This window comes from Sturnira hondurensis, unplaced genomic scaffold (genome assembly GCF_014824575.4).
Source record: "Sturnira hondurensis isolate 20B ecotype Veracruz unplaced genomic scaffold, ASM1482457v3 Scaffold0013092, whole genome shotgun sequence".
Taxonomy (NCBI): Eukaryota; Metazoa; Chordata; class Mammalia; order Chiroptera; family Phyllostomidae; genus Sturnira; species Sturnira hondurensis.
Window position 1 is genome coordinate 101,919 of NW_028085723.1, and position 19,028 is coordinate 120,946.

The 19,028-nt window shown below is 46.7% G+C and overlaps 2 protein-coding genes and 1 non-coding gene across 10 annotated transcripts in view; 2 read left to right on the forward strand and 1 right to left on the reverse strand.

Annotated features, from left to right (window-relative positions):
- The first annotated feature begins 81 nt into the window (after positions 1 to 81).
- Positions 82 to 5,421, forward strand: CFAP119 (cilia and flagella associated protein 119). 5 transcript variants are annotated; one of them, XM_037061033.1, is made up of 9 exons: positions 83 to 464; positions 769 to 800; positions 1,368 to 1,433; positions 1,603 to 1,772; positions 2,328 to 2,398; positions 2,617 to 2,703; positions 2,798 to 2,867; positions 2,940 to 3,026; positions 5,223 to 5,421. In XM_037061033.1, the coding sequence occupies exons 1-9, from the start codon at positions 270 to 272 to the stop codon at positions 5,399 to 5,401; spliced, it is 957 nt and encodes a 318-aa protein (XP_036916928.1). In that variant the 5' UTR covers positions 83 to 269; the 3' UTR covers positions 5,402 to 5,421. The 5 variants fall into 5 exon arrangements, with proteins under 5 accessions (XP_036916931.1, XP_036916928.1, XP_036916930.1 ...); XM_037061032.1 differs by having other exon boundaries at positions 84 to 464; positions 2,587 to 2,703; XM_037061035.1 differs by lacking the exon at positions 2,617 to 2,703.
- Positions 5,422 to 5,498: 77 nt separating this feature from the next.
- The window catches only part of LOC118997397 (phosphorylase b kinase gamma catalytic chain, liver/testis isoform), a 19,458-nt gene continuing 5,928 nt past the window's right edge, over positions 5,499 to 19,028 (reverse strand). The window contains exons 1-10 of one of the 4 annotated variants that reach the window (XM_037061029.1): positions 15,739 to 15,823; positions 15,275 to 15,387; positions 10,865 to 11,040; positions 10,535 to 10,589; positions 9,413 to 9,478; positions 9,166 to 9,329; positions 6,587 to 6,677; positions 6,338 to 6,491; positions 6,141 to 6,266; positions 5,499 to 6,051 (exon numbers count right to left, since the gene is read on the reverse strand). In XM_037061029.1, coding sequence (XP_036916924.1) covers positions 5,758 to 6,051; positions 6,141 to 6,266; positions 6,338 to 6,491; positions 6,587 to 6,677; positions 9,166 to 9,329; positions 9,413 to 9,478; positions 10,535 to 10,589; positions 10,865 to 11,040; positions 15,275 to 15,369 — 1,221 coding nt within the window. In that variant the 5' untranslated portion in view covers positions 15,370 to 15,387; positions 15,739 to 15,823 and the 3' untranslated portion in view covers positions 5,499 to 5,757. Of the gene's footprint in view, positions 6,052 to 6,140; positions 6,267 to 6,337; positions 6,492 to 6,586; positions 6,678 to 9,165; positions 9,330 to 9,412; positions 9,479 to 10,534; positions 10,590 to 10,864; positions 11,041 to 15,274; positions 15,394 to 15,738; positions 15,824 to 19,028 lie in introns of those variants that run through there. The other 3 variants (XM_037061028.1, XM_037061027.1, XM_037061030.1) reach the window with 3 other exon arrangements.
- On the forward strand, positions 17,731 to 17,832 carry LOC118997407 (U6 spliceosomal RNA). The gene has a single exon (XR_005068662.1). It is a non-coding gene; the product is annotated as a U6 spliceosomal RNA (small nuclear RNA).

The following is a 19,028-nucleotide window of genomic DNA, read 5'->3' on the forward strand; positions in this document are numbered from 1 at the left end:
GCAACTTTAGAGAAGCCTGGTGAAGCGCTTTGCAATTTATTACGCATGCGCGTTCTCTTCTCACTGATTGGTGAGCGCAATACACTTTCATTTTTCTCTTTTCCCGAGACACTTTAGCAACAGCCTGGGTGGAGAACTGCGGCCCCTTGACAGCGTAGATTGGCTGAACCTTGCATAGGTCAGGCCTTGGAAGGGCCTGCCGAGAATCCGTTGTCGCAGAACAGAGGCAGGATAGAGCCTGCGGTGACCAGTTACTGAGGAATAACGAGATGATCCATCAGAAGTCCAGCCAATTTCAAGGACTGAGAAGTCAGTCGGAGCTTGAACAACTCTCCAAACTGGAACCCGAGAAGGACCTCAGCTCGGTGGACGAACCAGCCACGCGTGAGGGAACAGGTATGCGGACCGAATCCGGAACCGCGGCATCGGAAGAGAATGAAGATCCTGCAGCCAGTTTGTTCCCGGTGAGGGCGAGTAGTCCGCTCATGTATGTTTACCAAGGGCTCCCCACAGGGCGCTACCCATCTTTGTTTACTGATGTTCAAGGAGTTTCCTGGGCTGCCTGGTGAAGAGGCGGGCGTGTGACCCCGATTGATAGTATGCTCGTTAATATTAGTACTGGGGGCCTGCTGAAGCCCAGCCCACCCGCGTTGCTTGTTCATTGTTAGTCTTTAAGGCCAGAAACCAATTAAGGATTTCTCAGGTCCCCTGGAGATTCGCCACGGGCCATGGACTAAAGCCCTGGTTCACTCTGCTTTCTCTCTGCAGCCTCCACTGCCCCAGCCCCGGATCTGCATGTGGTGAGTGTGAAGAGCAATGGGAAACAGTTATATTTCACGCTTGCACGCTTTAGTGCCTCCCCAGCCATCCTGTCAAACAGCCAGGGCATCCCCATTTTACAGATGAGGAGACTGAGGTCCAGAGATACAATTACCCAAGGTGACTAGAAGTCTGCTCTCGTGCCTCCACAGTGCAAAGAGCAAGTGTGGGAAGAAGGGAGCCAAAGACTGAGGATGTAAATGGAATATCACCGCTGCCAAGGAACATTATGTAAATGGGGACACCGAGGCCCACAAGGGAACTTGCCCAAGGTCATACAAAGGGAGTGACAGTGCACAGACAAGAACTCAAGTCTCCTAACCCTAGGCTTTATAATGAAGAGAATCGTGAGTTCCTTTAGACCACACCTGTATTTACAGATGCAAAATAAGGCCCAGATAGGAAAGTGGGTTGCCTAAGGTTACACAGCAATTTCGTGGAAGGGCTGAATCTTAAATTCCAGTCTCCTGGTTCCCAGTCCAGTGCTCTAGGCCCGCTCTAAGATGAATTCATAAAGGCTGCCAACACCTCCTCTTTTCCTATGACAGGAAGTACTTGGACATCCATTCCATGCACAGGCTGGAGAAGACGGCCAACGCTGAGGAGATGAGGGAGTATGGGGGCAGGGAGAGAAACAGGGAAGGGAAGATGCATGAGAAAGGCTGAGGAGGGTGGACTGGGAAGGCACGAGGAATGCCTGGCTCCAAAGCATGTCATACAATAGTGTCAGGTAGTGACAGGGGGCTTCTATCATCACTCACTCCTCTCTCTCTCCCTCTCAAGGGTGCTGGCCAAGCTGCTGGGACTAGGGTGTCCTGAGCAGAGCCTGCAGGATGCCATCACCCTGGACCTGTTCTCCCATGCACTCATCTTCTGCCGCCAGAAGGGCTTCTCACTGGAGCAGACATCAACAGCTTGTGCCCTGCTCCAAGATCTTCACAAGGCCTGTATTGGTAAGAGGAGGAGGCTACCAGGTTTGAGCTCAGGGAAGAGGAAGAGGCTGGATGGCACAAGTAACCATGGGAAGTAGGGAGATTACCACTTGGGGTCTGTCATTACGAGCAGTGTTACCACATACATTATTTCACCTTTGAAATCCTTTTTCTTATCTATAAAATAAGAACTCACTTTATGAGACTTCTCTGAGATATATGTAATATATGTAAATATATGCACAGTGCTCAGTAAAGTAGCTCTTGCTTTTCTCCCTTTATTTCCAGAACTGGTTTCCTTTAGAATGCTTAATAAGAGCTAAAATTATGAATTTTTTGGTTTACTATATGTCACTTCCACTAACGTAGCCTCTAAGGTTAAGGGCCTTGTCTGTCTCGTTTAGTGCCAAGACACATCATAACTCACTCAGTATTTGAGTGAGTTAATAAAACAAGCCAGTACTTAAACCTAGGTCTGTCCACTTCTAGAATTCATGCTCAGTGAGTAGCTGTTGCATGAAATGAATGAATAATTATGAGAGGTAACTCAGTGGAATATCTTGTTTTCCATCCCAGAAACCTCCTTGGGCAACGTGGAAGAATGTTACCGCTACTTCACCAATCTTCTCTTTTGCCATGGAGTCAGGGTCAGTTCCCCTGAATGGGATCCTCACTCTTCCCCAGATAAACCCTAGCCCAATCTCCTGTTCTCTCATACTCATCTTTCTCTGAAGGCCACAGTAGGCTCTCCCTGCTTCTGGACTGCTGGGCACTAGGAGAAAAGCCCAGAGCTTCAAAAGGTAATCAGTTCTGTAATTCCCAATTACCCCCACAGCGGCCCCCCTTCAGTATCAACCTTTTTAAGGAGGAACAGCTGCTGGCCCTGGCAGATTATGTGGTGAACACCTACTTCCGCCACTTCAAGCTCTACAAATATGCCTTTACACCCCAGGTACTGGGCCATGGGCTGTAAGAGACCACTCTTCACCTCCTCCTTTCCATCAGTGCAGGTGCCCTCCTCTCAGCTGCCCTCTTCCTCTTCTCAGGTGCGGCTGGATCTGTCTTTGACTTATATGGGGCTACAGCCACCTAATCTCTGGCCAGAGGATGAGACAAGTAAGGGAGAATGCTGGGGCTAGGGCTGGGCTGGGGCTGGGGCTCAAGTCTCTTCCTGCTTCTGGCTTGCAGAGAAAGAAGGTGAGGAGGTGGAGGAGCAGGCTGTCACCCTACAAGAAGAGGAACCAGAAACAGTGGTCAAGCCAGAGCAAGAGTCAAGTAAGGACCTGGTAGGGTTAGGGCCCCCATGACTTTGGGCAAGTGTGAAATGAAGGGTTTAGACCACATTAAGACTTCAGACTTTAGTCATGGTGTCCTTTCTCTAAATTCCTTATGCAGAAGTCCCAGATGACAGATAAAAGTACAGCTGTGTGGGTGAGGCAGGAGCTCCAGAAAAGGATTATAAAACAGATGACAACAGCCAGCACTTATGTGCTTGGCAAGCCCTCTTTTTATTTTTACAAAGATTTTATTTATTTATTTACTTACTTACTTATTTTATTTTTAGGGAGGGGGAGTGAAAAAGGAGGAAACACTGATCAGTTGCCCTTCACGTGTCCCCAACTAGGGACCTGGCCAGCAACTCAGGAATGCACCCTGACTGGGAACTGAATTGGTGACTTTTTGGTTTGTGAGACTATGTCTAACTGACAAAACTGCACCAGTCAGGGCTGTTTTAAGCATTTTACATATATTAAACCATTTAATCCTCCTTCAATCCTAGTTGCTAGGTGCTATCACTATCCACATCTTACATAGGAGGAAACCTAAATTCACAAAGCTACTAAGTAGCAATCCAGAAAGTCCCGTACAGCCTTTCTTTTTTTTAAAATATTTTTATTTTTTTTATTTTTTATTTATTTTTTTAAAATATATTTTATTGATTATACCATTACAGTTGTTCTATTCCCCCCCTTCATTCCCCTCCACCCACACACTCCCTCCTCCACTATTCTCCCCCCTTAGTTTATAACCACGTGTCTCCAGTTCTTTAGGTTCTCGCCCTGCCCCCTATTTTCTACCGACCATCTATGCTATTTTCTGTGCCTTCTCCCCCCTTCTCCTCCTCCCACCCCCGTTTCTAACCCTCCATGTGTTCTTCATTTCTGTGGTTCCACTCCTGATCTAGCTGTCCTCTTGGTTTGCTTTTGTTTTAGGTGTGGTTGTTAATAACTGTGAGTTTGCTGTCCTTTCACTGTTCATATTTTTCATCATCTCTTTCTTATATCAGTCCCTTTAGCATTTCATATAATAAGGGCTTGGTGATGATGAACTCCTTGAACTTGACCTTATCTGAGAAGCACTTTATCTGTCCTTCCATTCTAAATGAAAGTTTTGCTGGATAAAGCAATCTTGGCTGTAGGTCTTTGGATTTCATGACTTGGAATACTTCTTTCCAGCCCCTTCTTGCCTGTAAGGTCTCTTTTGAGAAATCCGCTGACAGTCTGATGGGTACTCCTTTGTAGGTGACTGTCCCCTTATCCCTTGCTGCTTCTAGGATTCTCTCCTTCATTTTAGTCTTGGCTAATGTAATTATGATGTGCCTTGGTGTGTTCCTTCTTGGGTCCAACTTCTTTGGGACTCTCTGAGCTTCCTGGATTTCCTGGAAGTCTATTTCCTTTGCCAGACTGGGGAAGTTCTCCTTTATTATTTGTTCAAATAAGTTTTCCACTCGTGGCTGTTTCTTTCCCCCTTCTGGTACCCCTATAATCCGGATGTTGGAACGTTTAAAGATGTCCTGGAGGTTCCTAAGCCTCTCCTCATTTTTTTGAATTCTCATTTCTTCATTCCTTTCTGGTTGGATGTTTCGTTCTTCCTTCTGGTCCATTCCATTGATTTGAGTCCCAGTTTCCTTTCCATCGCTATTGGTTTCCTGGACATCTCCCTTCATTTCAATTAGTTTAGCCTTCATATGTTCCTCTAATTTGTGACTGTACTCTACCAATTCTGTGAGCATCCTGATAAATAGTGTCTTAAATTGGGCTTCTGAGAGGCTGGCAATCTGTTGGTCGCTGAGAGTTATTGGCTCTGGGACTTTGAGTTCTTGCACCATCTTTTGGGCTGTTTGTGCCGTCCTCGTTGAACGGTTCGTAGCTGTCGGACTTCCGTATAATTCCGTTTTCTGGTCTCTGGGTGTGTCTTAGTTCTCCAAAACTTTTGTTGTATCCAAACTTGGTTGTGGGAGAAGGCACAGTGTTTCCACCTGTGCCTCCATCTTGGCCGAAGTCCCCCGTACAGCCTTTCTGTCCACCTCTCTCTCACAGAAAGGCTGGCTAACATTGCCTGAACTGAAGCAGCATTGCTACCTGTGTAGCCCCAGAGAGACCTTGGAAATTGTATTTGCCCAGCTTTGGGCAATCCTTCAGCCCCGAGAATCATCTCACCTGATCTGCCTCTCCCTACCTGCCCCTGCAGGCCAGGTCTCCATCCTTCAAGCCTACATCAAGAACCAACTCAACAAGGAACTGGGGCAGCTCCAACAACTGGTGGAGGAACAACTCAGAGCCAGTGAGGAAAGGCTCAGCAGCAAGTTGACCACACTAGAGCGGTCCTTCCAACCACCTCCAGGCAAAGGCAAGAATAAGACCAAGTGACACCCCCACATTTGCCCTAAAACCTGGGCTAGACTGGGTCCCATCCCCGCCCCACTCTCGGCTTCCCTGCCAAAGCCAGACACAAGACACAGAGCACTGGCGCTCCCTGGTGTACATTTTATTGTATATACTGCACAGGCAGCACTAACAAGGACAGGCACGACATTCTGAGTGGCTCCTTTCCACTGCAACTCTGATCTCAAAGCCTTGGCCAGTAGGGGTAGGTGTATAGGGCTGGTCTTTATGATAGTATGGTCAGTGGTGGGTCTGGCCAGGCAGTAGGGCCTGAGGCCAGAGCCCAAAGGGGCTGGAATGATAAAAATCCTCCTTCTGGGGATTCCCCAGGGGCTGATGTGCTAACCCAGTACCAGCATGGCCTCATCCTCCGTGATAGCAGCTGAGTCCCCCTCCTCTTCAGGACCCATGATGGGAAAAGGTCCAGGGGGCCGGTGCTGGAAGAGGGCTGCCCGGTTCTGCTGCTCGCCCTTCTTTACCCAATGCCCATAGAGCCGGAAAGCACAGCTGTCAATGAGGCGCCTCACTGGCCGCAGTGCATAAGGATCCCTCAACAGTGCACTCTTGGTCAGCTGCCGTGCATTATGGATGCTTAAGGCCACTCGTCCAGCAGCCAACACTGTCCACACTGCCACCTGGGAACAGGGAGGAGCGTGTGAGCTCAATGTAGCACCCTCCACATGGGACAGAGAAATAGGCCCAGACTTGACACTCTCAGGCTTACCCGAAACCGCTGTCGAGGGGTGAGGTTCCAAGGTTGGCTGCCTTCACAACGTTCAAAGAAGGGGTGCTGTAGCGCTTGCTCAGCTGTCAGGCGCTCCTCAGGATCCACCTGCAGCAGTCTGGAAATCTAGAAGAACTCCAGAACATGAGGGGCAACTCTTGGGCCTCCCTCCTTGAACCCTCATGGCCCCAGCTCACCAGGTCTTTGACTGTATTTGAACGGTCATCCCACTCTGGTGAACTGAACCGGTACTGGCCTTCCATGATCATGCGTAACATCAGGATCTGACGCCGGTGCCAGAATGGTGGTGAGCCAGCCAAAAGTGTGAACAAGATCACCCCACAGGCCCAGCTGGGAAAGAGACCAAAGTCAGTCAGGACCGGGTGCTGGGTAAATGTACTGAAGGACAGTACACAGGAAGAGGGCAGGGGATACCAGAAACTCACAGGTCGACCTCCTTGCCATAGCCTGGGTGTGTTTCATCCATGGAGCATTTAAGGATCTCTGGTGCTAGATATCCTGGGGTCCCACACAACTCTGGGAAGAGAGCAGAGATTGATGGGATGCCACCAGTTCCTTCAAGGGCCCTAACACCAGCCCTCTTCTGGAGCCTCAAAACTGCCAGGACCTTCCTTACTGGTATGGCTCAGCTAGTTGGACGCTGTCCTACAAAGCAAAGGGTTGCAGGTTCAATTCCCAGTTAGGGCACGTGCCTGGACTGCAGGTTTGGTCCCTGGTTGGGGTGCATGTGAGAGGCAACCATTTGATGTTTCTTATATCAACGCTTCTCTCCCTCTCCCTTTCTCTACAAATAAATTTATATTATTTGTAGAGAGAGGGGAAGGGAAGGAGAAAGACAGGGAAACATCAATGAGTGGTTGCCTCTCATGAGCCTCATACTGGGCACCCGGCCTGCAACCCAGGCATGTGCCCTGACTGGGAATCTAACTAGTAACCCCCTGGCTTGCAGGCCCATGCTCAATCCACTGAACCACACCAGCCAGGATTCTAAAAATAAATTTAAAACAAAAAGACCCTGCCAGGGCCATAAGTACTCCTGTTCTGCTCCTGACTGCCTCTGCTAAGTCTCAGTACTAGATCCTGACCCTGCTGAACAACTCAAATATCCACCAAGGCTTCTGGTGGCCTTGGGAAAAATTAAGGAAAACCTGATTTGGGGGTTGACTTCCAGGTCCCACCCAATTGTATCACCTGCCTCCAACCCTCTGGTCAAACCAACCTACCCACATGTTACCACATTTTTATATACCTAACACACATGGAAAACAACTTTTCTGCATTCCTTTCTGCCCAAATCTACTCTTCCTATAATCTCTACTCCGGTCAGTGGAACCACTACTCAAAGCCAAAGGGGAATAAGCAGGAGTATGGGATTCCTTCAGGCACATGCTGAGTCCCTTGTTTAAAGCCCTTCCCTAGATCCCCATTATAGCCTCAGAATTAAGTCTACTCTTACAGTACAGAGCCCTCTACGACTTGATCCAAGCCTATATTTTTAGTTTCTTCTACCATTTCAGGTACCAATTTCCTCCAGAAATTTCCAAACTGTATTCCATGGCATACTTTCAAGAGATCTTGATAGGCCTAAACTGAAAATGACTTTCTTAGGAAATTCATTCCTAAACCAAGTATTTACTGCCTTCCATGTGCTGAACACCACACCAGACACACTGGTAAATTAGATGTGCTGTTACCAAATTCAATGTCTACCAGAAAGCAAATGAAAAATAACAGTGTAAGACTAGTGCCATGAAGGAAATAAAGAACAAAAAGCAAGGGATCTAACCTGACCTAGAGCTTTCAAGTGAAACCTGAATTACCCAAGCCAGGGGAGAGGGTGGAGTAAGGGCAAAGGTGATTCCAGAATGAGGAAAAGTGTATGTGGAAGTCTAAAGGAAAACAAAGCACAACATCCATAAGACATATAAGTCCAGGGGTGGCGTTGTAGAGGTAAACAAAGTGGAAAATAGGGAACATTGGTAATAATGTCAACAATAAAAAAAATAAGTAGCTCTGGCTAGTATGGCTCAGTGGATTGAGTGCCAACCTGCGGACCAAAGGGTTGCCTGTTTGATTCCCAGTCAGCCCACTGCATGGGTTGAGGGGGTGCCCAGTAGACAGTGCACAAGATGCAACCACACATTGAAGTTTCTCTCCCTCTTTACGAAGAAATAATAAGAAATAAAAAAGTATAACACATAACAGAAAAACTAGTATATTGTACTTCATCAAAAAAACCCCAAGCCCTCAAATCTCTTTAAAAATAAGAACAGTCCACAGAATAAGAGCACAAGTCAGAGTCAGACTGCCCAAGTTCAAATTCTAGCTATAGGACCTTTGGAAAGTCCTAATCCAAACAAATCTATAAAATGGAGACACAAATTCTATCTCAGAGTTGTTGAGAGGATCCAGAGAAATAAGCCATGTAGAGACTCAGCATGGTGCAAAGCTCACATAAGCGCCCGGTGTTAGTATTAATTAACTCAGTGCAAAGCCAATGAGGGAGAGAAAGTAGCATATTAAAATGTATTAGCACTGGGTAAGTCCCCAGGGTTCCAGGTGAGAAGAGCTGTCTGGCCATACCAGATTCCTCATAGTACCTAAGACACACACTGTGGTCCTTCCTATCTCTCCCAGTCCCCAAGTGTGCAGCAAAGTCCGGCTATCCTCTTCCACCTGGGAAAAGCCAGCCTCCCATAGCCCAGCTCTAAGCCTCTGCTCTGTATCCCTCCAGCTAAATCAGGTGCTTCTTTCACCTGGCTTCCCCTACATGGTCTCTAGACCCTGTTGTGTACCACTTATCTGCTCACTTGCCTGCCTCCATCTTCCCCAGGTCAGGAAGAAATCCATTCTGAGCAACACATATGGCTTTGCACCTAAAGAGTACTCGGGAAGTGCTTACTGATTTCCCTTTACTTGGTTCCTGGGACTCAGTTCTCAGACCCAGCCAACCAGCCTCAGGTCTGGGCCCTTTCAAGCCTCTTAGGGCACCAGGTCCTCTCACCTCGAAGCTTCTCGCCAGGTTCCAAGTGGTAGGAGAACCCAAAATCTGAAAGTCGGATCTGCATATTGTCATCTAGGAGAATATTCTCAGGCTTCAGATCTCGGTGCACAATGTTGTTGGCATGGAGAAAGCTCACTGCTTCCAGCAGAGACCTCATGATGGACCTGGGGGAGGGGCAGTCTCCTCTACTTCTCCCTGCCCCACCCCACTCCCTGCTCACCCCAGGGGTTGCAGGTTTAGCCATTACCTTGTTTCCTTTTCTGAGAGGGCCACCTTCTCTGTGAGATAGTCAAACAGCTCTCCCTTCCGCATCCTGAGGGATAGGAGTGGTTGGGAGGTAGGAGCACTTCACAGTGAGGGCTGAGAGAATAAGCCAGTGCTCACAGAAAATGCTATGGAAGGGGCCAGTAAAGAGAGATTCCTCTGTAGACAAACAAGGGTCTTAAGACAGCACTCCAAGAGCAAGATGAATGCCAGGGACAGTTTTTCCCAGTGGGTTGGTGGTTAAAATTTCTGCATTGTACTTGAGGGGGCTATTTTAGCATGAATGTATAGCAGGTCCTTGTTATCTGATATTCAAAAAAGGCCCTTTGCAGTGACTATATACTGCCGACCAAAATTTCAATTCATAGTGGCAAAAAGTTGAATAGGACTTTATTTTGATTTTGCTTATTTTGCCTCCTTCTCTTTAAAGAGTGGCTGTAATTGCAATTTTGCATCAATCATTGAAATATAAAGAACACATCAGGTATTATTTTGGGGAGTATCAATGTTGTGCAAAGTTGCATAATAGCAAATAAAATTGATACTTTCTGCCATCCCTCAAACTTCTGCAGAGGGTAATTTCTGTATGAAAACTGAATTTTTTCCAAGGGCCTCACTTAAATATTTGGTATTCAAACATTCTCTTTTGAAGTACCTTTACAACTGGTTTGCATCATACTGTATAACATGTGACATTCAGATTTCACAATGACCAGAAAAAGAACTGATGAGGAGAGACAGACACCAGTATAGGCTGTTAAACAAGAGACACCTGGTGAGTGTTGTATAAGTGGTTGCCTCCTGGACAGACTCTCTCAAATCAGCCCTTTCTTCCCTAACTTTATAACCCTGGAGAACTGGGATAGTGGGGAACCTGGGTCATGAAGACCCTTTGTATTCATGGTACTCAGGTATTTGGTCATTATTACTCTTGAAGAACTTGCTCAGGTCACGTAGGAAAGGGGCCAGCGCCATGGACTGCCAGGCAGGCCCTAGCTGAAACAGGAAGGTGTGAGCAGGGTGGCCTTCAGCCCACTGTGCTGTAAGGCTGGGGCCATGCATGGAAGTGAGGAGGCTTCTCAAATCCGGGCAGGGAGATACTCACAGGTCAAACACCAGGAACATGAAGCTAGAAGACTCGTAGGAATCGATGAGAGTGACTGGGGAAAGAGGCAGAAAGGCAGAGAGACAGAGATGGAAAGGAGTAGATGCATATCAAAGGGGCCTTCCACCCTGAGGTAACAGTGGGCTCTTACTGGGAAGGAAGGAGAACCAAAAGAGGCAGTAGGGACCCAACGGCTGGCCACACTTTGAGGTGGAGCAGAGCCAGAAGGAAGGGAGCAGAGGGCTGGAGGCAGTGTTGGGGGGAGTGGGCTATGGGCAGGGCCAGCAGGGGGTGGTTGTCAGCTAGCAGGAGCAGGGAATGCAGCCTCACTGATGTGGGGATGGCCAGCGACCTGGCGAAGAATGTGTGTCTCTCGCCGTGTAGCTTCTCGCACCTCCTCCAACTGCTCAGGACTCAGTCGCTCAGCTGTCACCTCCATGATTTTCACAGCAAACTCATGGCCAGTAGCTCGATGAACACAACGGCGGACCACAGAGCTTACTCCTCTGCCAGAGTCAGACAACATAGGAGTCAGGACCTCCTGCTCTCTCACTTCTAAGCAGGGTAGAGCCTCAGGACCCTCATACACACTGCACCAGACTGAAGACCCATCTAGACAAGGTAACCTCCCAAGAAGCTCATCCTGGCCTACAGTAATTTCACAGCAGCCTTGGCAAGCAACCTGGGTAACCAGCAAGATGCAACACAAAGCTCACAGAGAAGGCAGGCAGGGTTGCTGGATGTAAAGCCAGCCTCTGCCATGCCATCCATGGGTGAGCCTAGGCAAATCCTTTATACACTGAGCCCCAGAATCTGGCCCTTACCTTGAAACCCCACAGGGAGAAAGTGGGAAGAAACGATCCAGGCTCCCTCCAAATTTGATCTACACTTCCTGATTACCCCATCCAAATCCCAAAGTTCCCCTACATTACCTCAAGTGTAGGAGGCTTCAAATAAATATTGGGCCATTGACTAGAAGACTAAAGTTTAGAATTAGATCTTGGTTCGGGCCCCAGACCTGCCACTAATTAATCTTCAAGGGACCCACTGACATAAAGTCTCTGGGCCTCTGCTTCTCCAGCTCTGAAATGTGGCCAACGATATCTTGAAGGGATGTTGAAAGACTTAATGAGGAAGAGACAGAAAAGCCCATTTGACATTGTAAAGATAAAAGTAACTAGACAGAGATTTCTTTGCTCGGGCTCTATCACCAACTCCATTTGACCCTCCAAGTACCTCAGACTAAGGTCCAAATCTCTCCAGGATCACACCACATATCATATGCTAGTTCCCTGGCTGCCCTTCACAACCTTACTCTCATAAGCTATGCTATCAAGGCCTCCTTGACCTTACATAGTTTCCTTTGCTTAGAATGCCTGTTACCCATATCTCTGGTTCAATCAAAGGATGCAAAGTACTGACCTCTGGCAAACACAGCCCACAGCTGTGTTATGTCTGGTCAGTGCAATGTTCTTTACAAATCTGAATTCACACACCTTACACGAGACAAGAACCCTCCAGCTATCACAATGCTCACCACCTCCCACTGTCTTACTCTTAGCCGCCTCACAGTTTTATTTCATGCCCAACCACTAAGTGCATCTGAGTCTGAGTCCTAGTTTAATTATTTTAAAGTTTCAGGCCTTTATACATGAAAATAGTGGTACTCTGAGGAAATTAATTTAGTGATAGTGTGTACGTAATTTCCTGTGCAGAAAAAACAAGAGAATGAGATGGTGAGAACCCTACCCTCTGATCTGTCTCTTCCATAACTGGTTTCACCCCTTGGCAGTGGAACCACTGATCTTCCCTCAGGGTTCTTCTGGCCTCTGTGAATCCTCCCCCTTACCTGGTCCTGAAATCCTGTGACTTAGGACTTGAGTCTCAGCTCTCTTCTTTTGAGTACTCTCCCCTAGTGACCTCCAACCAGTTTCATGGGCTTTAAATACCAGCTATATGTAGATGACTCTTGCTACATTGCCTTGAGCCTTCATTTCTCTCCAGAATTCCTGATTCCAATCAACTTTTTGATATCTCCATGTGATTTCTCAAAGGACTATGAACAAATCTAATGGACACATCCTCATCTGCTTTCCTGGCCTCAGCAGCATTCATCATAGCAGACCATGCCAATGCCCAGAACATTCTTCCTGTGTTGTTCTATCTAACTCATAGACTCTCCTTAGTCTCCCTTTCTGGTTCCTTCTTCTCTCACTCCTTCATGATATGCCCCAAGGCCTGAGCCTAAACCCCTTTCACTTCTCTATATTCTCTTGCCAACTACCATCTATATACTTTTTGACTGTTTGCATATCTCTCTCAATCATTTCACTTGGAGTACCTCCAGGGCATAAGCTTCTTCTCCACCCCCCACCCTGTTTACCTTTGTGTCTTGCACACAGTAGATAACTCAGCTAAGTTTGAACACAAATAAATGAATGTTTTTTAAAAAATGGGGATTAACACAGAATAAGAGCCTAGTCACCAAAGTTTCTGGCCAAGAAGGAGACGTGGTAGGTAAACTTCACTCCCTCACACAACCAAAAAGGATAACAACCAATTTAAAACAAAAAACAACCAGAAATGCCAAAAAATTGAACTGTATGGAAGTCCTACAACCAAGGGGTTAAAGAAAAAACAATCATTCACACTGGTAGGAGGGGTGGAGATGGGCAGCAGGGCGGAGAGGACACTCGGCAAAGCAACAGCTGGTGGACTGGGTGGTCCCACATTCCCAAGCAGATAAACCAGGAGGAACAACTGAGGAGCGAGACAGATGAGGCAATCCAGGGTCCAGAGCAAGAAAAAAAGCCTCAAAATCTCTGGCTGTAAACACCTGTGGGGTTGCAGTCAGGGGGTGGAGGTGGGGAGAAACTGCCAGTCTCACAGGAAAGTCCGTTGGAGGGGCCCATGGGGTCCTGAACATACCCCAGCTTACCCACACAGGAATCAGCACCTGAAAGTGACAATTCACTTGTGGGAAGCAGGGGAAGTGACTGAAAGCAGAGAAAGCTAAGCAAGTGGCACTGTTCCCTCTTGGACCCCTCTACCACATACAGAGCCACCATGCAGCAACATGGCTTGCCCCGCCCTGGTGAATACCTAAGGCTCCTTCCCTTATAATGTAACAATTGCACAAAGACAAACAATTATGACCCTGCCCTGGCTGGTGTAGCTCAGTGGATTGAGCGCGGGCCTGCGAACCACACGATCGAGGTTCGATTCCCAGTCAGGGCACATGCCTAGGTTGCAGGCCAGTTCCCAGTTCCTGGCGGGGGACACACGAGAGGCAACCATACATTGATATTTCTCTCTCTCTCTCTCTCCTTCCCTTCCCCTCTAAGATAAATAAATAAAAATATTTTTAAAAAAAACAATTATGACCCAAATGAAAGAACAGATCAAAGCTCCAAAAATAGAACTAAGCAACAAAGAGATAGCCAACCTATCAGAGCCAACCTAGCAGAGTTCAAGACACTGGTAATCAAGCTCACAAAATTAATTGAGTAGGGCCTCAAAATAAAGAAGTGAAGGCTATACAAAATGCAATAAAGAAAAATATACAGGGAACCAACAGTGACGGGAAGGAAACTGGGACTCAAATCAATGATTTGGAGCAGAAGGAAGAAATAAATATTCCACTGGAACAGAATGAAGAAAATATAGGAGAGGCTTAAAAACTTCCAGGTGTCTGGTGCTCCAACACCCGAATTATAGGGGTACCAAAAGGAGAAGAACAAGAGGAAGAAATTTAACACTTACTTATTTGAAAAAATAATGAAGCAAAATTTCCCCAATATGGTGAAGAAAATAGACTTCCATGGAAGTCCATGAAGCCCAGAGTCCCAAAGAAGTTGGAACCAAGGAAGCATACACCAAGGCACATCATAGTTACATTAGCCAAGATTAAAGATAAGGAGAGAACCTTAAAAGCAACGAGAGAAAAGGAGACAGTTACAGAAAAGGAATTCCCATGAAAAGGAGTTCCCATGAGACTATCAGCTGATTTTTCAAAAGAGACCTTACAGGCAAGAAGGGGCTAGAAAGAAGTATTCAAAGTCATGAAAGGCAAGACCTATATCCAAGATTACTCTATCCAGCAAAGCTTTCACTTAGAATGGAAGGGCAGATAAAGTGCTTCCCAGATAAGGTCACGTTAAAGGAATTCATCATCACCAAGCCCTCGTTACATAAAATGTTAAAAGGACTTATCTAAGAAATAGAAGATCAAAACTATGAACAGTAAAATGACAACAAACTCACAACTGTCAACAACTGAAACTAAAAACAAACTAAGCAAACGACTAGAACAGGAACAGAATCATAGAAGAGGAGATCACATGGAGGGTTATCAGTGGAGAGGGGGAGGAGGACAATGGAGGGAGGTAGAAGGAATAAGGAGCATAATTAGTAGGCATAAAATATAGACGGGGGGAGGATAAGAATAGTATGGGAAACAGAGAAGCCAAAGAACTTACATGTTCAAACCATGGACATTAACTAAGGGGGGAGGGGATGCTGGAGGATGGAAGGGGAATGCAGGGCAAAAGGGGGAGAAAGGGGAGAAAAAAACTGGGACTAATGTAATAGCATAATAAAATATACTTTAAAAAAGGAGCCTAGTCACCAAACTAACCACTGACCTTTATCATTTAGAACTGTGCAATCCTTAGATGGAACTGGGTATCCTAACTAGTACCCGACCTCTCTGGACCTCCGTTGTCCTGGTTATGGCCTCACCTGCCAATGATGTCCTTAGGGTCGTACTTCTGGTAAAACTCCTTGGCCGCGGCCCAGTCGGGCAGCTCATCCTCCGGTCCCACGTCCAGCGTCATTCTGACGGAGGTGGGGGCCTGCGTAGAGAAAACGGAAGGTAGTGATGGCAGGGAGGCCCAAAGGCTCTGAGAGGACGCACATTGTGGCTCGCGGAGGCACAGTCCTTGAGGCTGGGGCGCCAGGATCTTGGGGATTGGGGACGGGGCTGGGGAAGGATAGGGACTGGGGAGACCCCCGGCCAAAGGGCCTAAGGGCGGGAACGTTGGCAGGGTTGGGGGGGGCGGGAAGGTTGGCAGGGTTGGGGGGGCGGGAAAGGGGAGGAAAAAGGCGAGGAGAGAAGGGATGGGGTAAAAGGGCAAGTGGCTGTTGCTGCGCAGGCGCACTTTGGCAAGCACTGCAAAGGGGCGCGGGGTGCAGCGGAGGCTCACCTGGCCTGGGGGAAGGACTGAAGCTGAGCACCACGCGAAGCCGCTCAGTAGGGGAGTTTGCCTCTGTTTAGTTCCTTACCCAGGTCGCTGCCGGCAATAACCTCAGGCCCCGCCTCCACCTTGTCCACCAATAGCCAGCGGTCCTTGAAGACTGAGATTTAAAAATCCTTCTGATTGGAAACTGATTGTCCAATAGGAAGCCGAAAATACTGGGGCTGGAGCGGGCCTCGGAGCTCGAAGTTACCCTAAGGCAATGACGGTAAGCCCCGCTAAGGCGGGGCTTCATATATGACCAGTCAGTGCAGGGCATCTGCTAGGGACAGGAACTTGTTGACCAGTGGAGTTGGAGGCCTGGAAAGNTTGAAGACTGAGATTTAAAAATCCTTCTGATTGGAAACTGATTGTCCAATAGGAAGCCGAAAATACTGGGGCTGGAGCGGGCGTCGGAGCTCGAAGTTACCCTAAGGCAATGACGGTAAGCCCCGCTAAGGCGGGGCTTCATATATGACCAGTCAGTGCAGGGCATCTGCTAGGGACAGGAACTTGTTGACCAGTGGAGTTGGAGGCCTGGAAAGCAACCCGGAAGCTAGGTTTTCTGGGAAGCTTGAGGTCTGCGTTACCGACGTGAACACTAGCTGCGCCTGAGATTCCCCGATTTAGGCGTGGCCCTCTCAGTCTCCTCCCAGCATCACTCTGTGAATTAGGCTCTATTTTAGCAGCCCTGGCTTGAGGGGCAAAACTCCAGCCGTGAGAGCTCTAGGAACACACACAGTTTTTACATCAATTTGGCCACTTGAACAACCCACAGTCGTCAGCCAGAAAAGGCTGCCTCCTCTGGTGACTGCTCTCTTAAGTGTACTTCTAAAGCCCCAGTGCTCACCAGCTAGGGCTATACATTTTCCCAATCTTCCACCACCCCCTAAAAGCCTTGGGGGAGTATCACACTCTAAGCCTACAAGGCTGTGAGATTCTGCCAGGAGCAACTTCCTTCATAAACCATCTCAGTGCACAGCTTAATCCCAACATTCATTTACTCATTCAACAAATATTTGTTGAGCCCTGGCAGGGTGGCTCAGTTGGTTGGAGCATTGTCCTATAAACCAAAAAAGGGGGTTGTGGTTGGATCTTGAGTTAGGTCACATATCTAGGTTCTGGGTTCCATCCCTGATGGGTGTACCCCTCCCCCATCTCTCAAATCAATGAAACATCTTCGGTAAAATACGAGATAGATATATTTGTTGAGCGTCTATGAGCTAGACAGACCAGTGATTTTCAACCTTTTCATCTCATGGCACACAAACTAATTCTGAAATTCTGTGGTACACAAAAAAAGTGTGTATGATTTTTACTGATCTGACAAAAACAGGTATAATTTTGATTCGTTTACATTGGATGGCTGCTGTGTTGGCTGTCGTGATTTATTAAATTTGATAATCTAAGGGAACAGAGGTCAATGCCCCTGACTAAAGAGGTATTGTACGTTTTAAAAATTCTTGAGGCACACAAGTTGAAAGTGGCTAACAGAAATGGGGACTAACAGCACTGGGGGGAAAAAAATCCCTGCCCTTGTAGAAGTTGTGTTCCAGCAAAGGAGGTATAAAATGAATTTATTTAACCCAACAACCATCTTAGAAATGTCATTTTTCGATCACAACCATGTAAAAGTCCAAGTAACTTTTTAATGGAGTACTTTGACTATACCACCAATCTAAACACAAAGTAACAGCAAAAAATCTTTAACTTTACTTAGTAGGCTTGTTATTTGGTAGTATAATTATTCTGAAACTGAAAAGTGAATAAACATATTTATGTATTTGGCAGCCAAGGTTCTTACTGTGGGAATATGGAATTTAGAGTGGGGAAAGAAGAGAAAGAGCCTTAAGATTGATTTAAATTGGAGATGTGATTTTAGAAAGATTTAAAATAGAAAAACTAATGTATTTTCTAGCTCTTACCCCTGAAAGAACCTAGAAGAAATAACATCCCAGTAGAGTGCTCACTTTGGACCACATATACTAAAATTGAAATGATCAGAGATTAGGATGGCCCCTGCACAAGGATGACACACAAATTTGCAAAGTAACACCTCAGTAGAATGAGCACAGCTTGTGTCTAGACACTGACTTCAAAATAATAGTTCCCAGTAAGAGGAACCGTGGCTCGCTGAGTGCGCCAATTCCCAGGTAGGCACAGAGGAAGTGCAAGATGAAGCTAGAATAATTTGTGCCAGAAAGTGAAAAAAGGTGGGGACTCCTCAGGACACAAAAACCAGGTTGAAGGGGGCCCTGGCTGGTGTAGCTCAGTGGATTGAGCGCGGGCCTGCGAACCAGAGGATCGCGGTTCGATTCCCAGCCAGGGCACATGCCTGGGTTGCAGGCTGGTTCCCTGCAGGCCAACTCCCAGCAGGGGACACATGAAAGGCAACCATACATTGATATTTCTCTCCCTCTCTCCTTCCTCTCTGAAGATAAATAAAATCTTTAAAAAAAAAAAAAACCCAGGTTGAAGGAGTTTCCACCGGCCAAAACCAGGGACAGAAATAATGAGACGGTGAGGGCTATGAGGGAGCCTTCTGATGTACCAGAAATGATCTATTCACCTAGATGGTGATTATATAGGTGTGTTCATATCAAAACATTAACCAAACTGCACATTTAAGATCTCTACACTTTACTTAAGTAAATTATACCTCAACAAAACATTTCAAGAATGACAGTAGTGGATATAATAAATTGAACTAAAGGACAATCTGAGATCATACTGACTCTAAAAACTGTAAATAAATAATGAAGGAGAAAAGGACCTTCTCCATAGTAGAATGCCAACTAAAATGTAGAGTGATAAACATAAAACATCAGCATCTTGTAAGCCTCGTAACTGTCTTGGGCAAACTGGGCATTAAAATTATTGGCAAAAATTTGCTGGGGAACAGAATATTTATACAGACTTTTTCATTACAGAGAATAAAAGGTATTTTTACCTTGCAGAAGTCTAACAGACACTCCCTTAACCAAGTTGTCAATGTTACCACTGCCAGTAAGAGAGTAAACTGACATCATGTGCCTCCTGATATGATGTACTGAGGACACACTGACATGTAGTATTTCTAACCTGAATCCAATCATAAGAACCCAAACTGAGAAAGAACATTTAATAAACTGCCCTACCCTCAAAAATGTCATGAAAGAGAAAGAGAGAAAGAAAGAAAGAAAGAAGGAAAGAAAGAGGGAGGGGGGGAGGGGGGGGTGGGTGTGGGATGGAGCGAGGGGAGTCTTATTACAATTGCCATT